The 4,753-nt window shown below is 59.8% G+C and overlaps 1 protein-coding gene across 1 annotated transcript in view; it reads left to right on the forward strand.

Annotated features, from left to right (window-relative positions):
* Position 1: 1 nt before the first annotated feature.
* The window catches only part of Rapgefl1 (Rap guanine nucleotide exchange factor like 1), a gene marked incomplete at its 5' end in the record, with an annotated part of 10,168 nt that continues 5,416 nt past the window's right edge, over positions 2-4,753 (forward strand). The window contains 4 exons of the mRNA XM_033763123.1: positions 2-161; positions 2,702-2,780; positions 3,688-3,823; positions 4,013-4,110. Coding sequence (XP_033619014.1) covers positions 2-161; positions 2,702-2,780; positions 3,688-3,823; positions 4,013-4,110 — 473 coding nt within the window. The remainder of the gene's footprint in view (positions 162-2,701; positions 2,781-3,687; positions 3,824-4,012; positions 4,111-4,753) is intronic.

Raw genomic sequence — 4,753 nt, forward strand, 5'->3', positions numbered from 1 at the left:
GCGCTCCCCATCCTCCTACTCCTCCGACGAGCTGTCCCCGGGTGAGCCCCTGACTTCGCCCCCCTGGGCCCCCCTGGGTGCCCCCGAGCGTCCCGAGCACCTTCTGGACCGGGTCCTGGAGCGCCTGGCCGGCGGGGCCACCAGGGACAGCGGCACCTCAGGTAAGGTGTCGGCTGAGCAGAGCGGGGCCCTGCCTCCCCTTCATGCCCTTGGAGAGGGGGGTGGGGCCACTGATGGAGCCTGGGGTGGGGTTGAGGGGGTCCCTGCAGTGTGGTAGGGAAGGAGCAGGGCCACAGGCCCCCAGGGGAGGAGCGACAGTGCCCACAGCCCCTCCTAGGAAGAAGCCCAGCCTCCTCCTCCCTCTTTGGCCACCCTTGCTCCCTGCTGGACATGTTAGCCATAGCCCCCAGTGATTCTCTGACGCCTGTGCCCCAATGTCAGGTCCTGACACGCTGAAATGGAAGTGTACGAAGCAGCTCTTGCCACCTTCAGCCAAGCTCAAGGCCGCAGGCCTGACCCAAGCCCTGGCTGTGTGGAGGCAGAGGCCCCAGGCCGGGCTGCTTGGGGAACAGCGTGCACGGGCACAGGGCCCAGGCAAAGGGATTCGCTGTCCTCGGGTGGGCGAGGGTGTTCTCCTCGGGTGGACTAGAAGGCGCTTGTGAGGAGGGGGGGTGGTATCACCACCCTGCAGCACTAGGGGGGTCTGGGCCTTTCCATCTCCTCCCTTGCAGTGGAGGTCTCAGCACAGTCCTCTTTAAACAGTAAAACCATGGGCCGGGGATTTAGCTCAGTGGTTCCGTGGCCTGCCTTGCAAGCGTAAGGACCTGAGTTCAATCCCCAGTACCCAAACAAAAAACAAAACAAAAAAAAGTAAAACCACACCCTGAGAGGTGTTTTCCTAAACAATGCTATTTCTCCCCTCCCTCTGCACCCTGCTAAGGGGGATGTGAGGAAATGGAGACCCCAAATTGCTTAGCACTAATGTAGAAGGCCTGGGATCTCTAGGTCTAGTTCAAGGCACTGCAGTAACCCAGGAAGCTCTGAGCTTGAGGGACCCTCGCTGAGACCCTGATGATGAGGGGTGCTAGCCTTGGCTCTTAGCCCTGCGCATGGAACCCCTGCTTAGGTGTTCGGAGTAGGGCACCACTCCCCAAGGTTTTTCTCAAGGAAGGTCTGGGTCCTTTCCTTTGGCGGAGGCTGTAGTTGCCCTGGGGAGCTGACACCTTTCAGATTTAATTAGAAAAATATCAGACACACACACAGCTCTCCTAACCATAACTTCCCGCCTACACCACACACCCTCTGTCTCTATGACACATTCCCCGGGGAGGCTGTGCCTTGGACCAGAGCCGGCTTTGGAAGAGACAGACGCCAAACCGTAGCCCCCATGCCAGCATCTCCCCTTCGTCTCTTTCCTTCGCCTCTGCTCTCCCACCCGTATCACACTGGGGAAGAGGCTATGAAGGGTGTCAGGCTCCCTGCTGCCCCATGAGCTAGGGGCTGTTCTGGGCATACAGGGAAAGGAATACGTCTTCCCTTCCTTCAAGGCCTGGTGCCACCGATTCTGTCCCCTGGGAGGATGGAAGACTCCTGTGTTGATTATCCCCACGTGTTATCAGGCCTGTGAGCTGGCACCCCAAAGAAACTAGTTTGGGAAACCCCGAACCAGTCCCAGAGGCAAGTGAGGATGTAATCGCCACGCTGAGGGTTCCAGTGTCACCTATGTTCTGTCGGTTTCCTTGTGGGGTGCGTAGGGACCTCCAGAAGGCTGGAGGCTCCCAAAAGTCCGGGCAGACCCCTGACTCTCTGCTTGCCTCGGGCACACCGGAGAGAACAGACTCAACTGTCTCGGTTCTTCCACCTTTAGGCCTCAGTTTCTCCTTTGTGACATGAGATCATTGATGCAGGTGGCTGCCAGTTGGTTCCCCTCTACCTTCACAGCTGGAATTGGTTGGCTGTGGGGTGGCAGAAGCCTGGGTTCTGACTGGAGCAGCACCTGGGGACCTGGCCCTAACCTGTCCTGGCAGGGACACCTGGCTCCATCCCGTGCCCTGCCTGCGAGTGCCAGGCGGCCCTGCCCCACCCTGGGGCTGGCTACAAGTCAGGGCGACCTTGTACCTGGCTGACTGGCTGAGCCAGGCCCAGACAGGGGTGTGGAGGGGAGGGAAGGGAGTCCAGGAGAGCCCCTCCCGCCACCTGCCACCCTTAACCCTTGCATCTCTGGCAAGCTCAGAGATCAAAGAGGGCAGCTGCTCCTTTCCCTTTATGGGTGCTGGTTCCCACCTGCCCAGTCGGAAGGCAAGGCTGGGAGGAGGGGAGTGGGGAAGGTGGACGCACGCACCCACCCTAGCATCGGTGAGAGTCTGGAGACCCTTGGGCTCCTCCTGTGTTCAGGGGTGGTGCTCAGCTCCCCCCACCACCCTGAAGAAGAAAGTGCCTGGCCGGCCGGCAAAGGCACCCCCTTCCCCCAGCTGCTTGGCAGCTGCCAGCCCCACCCCCGCAGCGGCTGCCCAGAACCTTCACCCTCCCACGCGCGCCTGTGTGCGCACACGTGGGGGGATGCGTGTGCACACATGTATGTGCAGATCACAACGGGGCAGGTGACCACGACGCCAGCCTGGCTCAGGAGAACTCGCCCTTGGTGGCAAGAAAGGGGCGTGGAGTGGCCCCCGACACCTGTGGCCCCCATTGATCCCCACAGATATCCTGCTGGACGACGTCGTCCTCACCCACTCCCTCTTCCTGCCCACAGAGAGGTTCCTGCAGGCCCTGCACCAGTAGTATCCTTTCCTGGAGCTCGGGAAAGGGGCGGCCAGGCCAGGGTCTACCCCGCACCCCGCAGGTGATGCCGGGCCCAGGTGTCCCCTAGAAAACACACGCTGCTTTTCCACCCCCTGGGTGTGTGGGGCCCCAGCTTGTCCTATAAAAGGGCCCATGCCCTGCTTTCCCGTGGGCTGCCCTGAGGGCGGCACGGTAGCAGGTGCGTGTCCCTAGGCCCTGCCACACCTGGGCCTGTACACGTGGGAGGGGTTGTTGTTGCACTCTGAGTTACTGCGGCAAACATATGCGTGTGCTGAGTTATCACAGGGCACAGGGCACGACGCCTATGCCAGGTCGTGGCTGTGCCTCCTTGGGTCTGCCTCAGCCACGCCACACACTGGCCTGGCCCTGGGGACCTCGCAAGCATACAACCTCACACTGAGTTTATTTATTCATTTATTTTGTTTTATTTAGTTAGTGATTTTTTTCTTTTTTTTTTTTAAATTGAGACGGTCTCACTATGTAGCCCAGGCTGGCCTCAAACTCTCGGTAACCCTTCCGCCTCAGCCCAGGGAGTGCTGGCACCACAGGCGTGCACCACCACGCCCGGCTGCACTGAGTTATTTTAGAACCTAGTTGTAAACACAAGGCCACTGAGTAAGAATGTCACAGACCGTCCTAGAAACATCAGGCCCCTGTTGAGGAAAAGTCGGATCCGTGGGCTCCACGCCCTGGGCTGCCTGTGTTGGACTGTTGGACAGGCCCTGGCAGTGTTTTCAAAGATGCAGCTCTACCAGGCAGGACCTGGCTGTGGCCAGAACCTCCAGCGTGGCTGGCCCCAAACCTAGAGAACAGTCCGGGGAGATGTGGCTTCTGCTGCTCCAGTCTTCCCGCCTGCCTAGGGCTTTTCCTTAACTCTGGGGTCAGCTTTGTCCGCGCAGGGGGCCTGGAGGACCCTGAGGGGCTGGGCCGGAAGCAGGCCTGCCTAGCCATGCTCCTCCACTTCCTGGACACCTACCAGGGGCTGCTGCAGGAGGAGGAGGGCGCTGGCCACATCATCAAGGTGGGCCTGGGGAAGGAGCTGTGAGGGGGCAGGCTGGCTCCCCAGAAGGGGACCTTTGGGAGGAGCCGCTGTCCTTGAGCTTGGTACCTGGAAGCAAAAGAGGACAATTGCCACAGCTTCTCTGGGTCTTTGTGCCCTGCCCGGCCCTGGGACGAGACCCCTGCCCTCACCTTTGCTGTTCTCTTCCAGGATCTGTACCTGCTAATTATGAAGGATGAGTCCCTTTACCAGGACCTGCGGGAGGACACGCTGAGGCTGCACCAGCTGGTGGAGACCGCGGAGCTGAAGTGAGGGGCGGCATGGGGAGAGTTTGCCCTGAGCTCTTCTATTTCTGAGGCTGCCTCGGGCCTTAGGGCTTCACTGTGGATTTTTGGTTTGTGTCTTGAGACAGGGTCTTGCTCTGTAGCTCAGGCTGGCTTTGAACTTTCACACTGTGCGTGGCACCCTTTCCTTTCTGCCTGTGACAGCTCCCATGTCCCCTGCATCCACGACACGCCACGTACAGCCACTGCCCTCTCACTTCTGTGCTCCCCAACTTCCTGTGTCCCCGCCAGACACTCTCCTCCCACCCCTTCCTCTCCCTCTTGTCCCTTGAGATCCACCTTCTCCATGAAAGCATCCCAGATTCCCCCCTGAACAGCTGGCTGTCTCCGACGCCAGGATCACTGTCCTGAACCCTGGTCACATCTCCAGCACCTCCTGACTGGTGATGGACAGAGCCGTGTGCAGTCTCTCTGCCTCCCAGACTGCAAATTCCTTGTTGGCAAATGTTACTAACATACGACAGCCTTCCGCCTACTGCGTGTCCAGCAGTGTGCTGGGCCCTGAAGGATGAAATAAAACTTCAGTCAGAGGGGCCGGGGATTTAGCTCAGTGGTTCTGCCGCCTGCCTCACGAGTGCAAGGTCCCGAGTTCGATCCCTAGTACTAA

This window comes from Fukomys damarensis, unplaced genomic scaffold (assembly GCF_012274545.1).
Source record: "Fukomys damarensis isolate Sample0158 unplaced genomic scaffold, DMR_v1.0_HiC HiC_scaffold_13, whole genome shotgun sequence".
NCBI classification, from domain to species: Eukaryota; Metazoa; Chordata; class Mammalia; order Rodentia; family Bathyergidae; genus Fukomys; species Fukomys damarensis.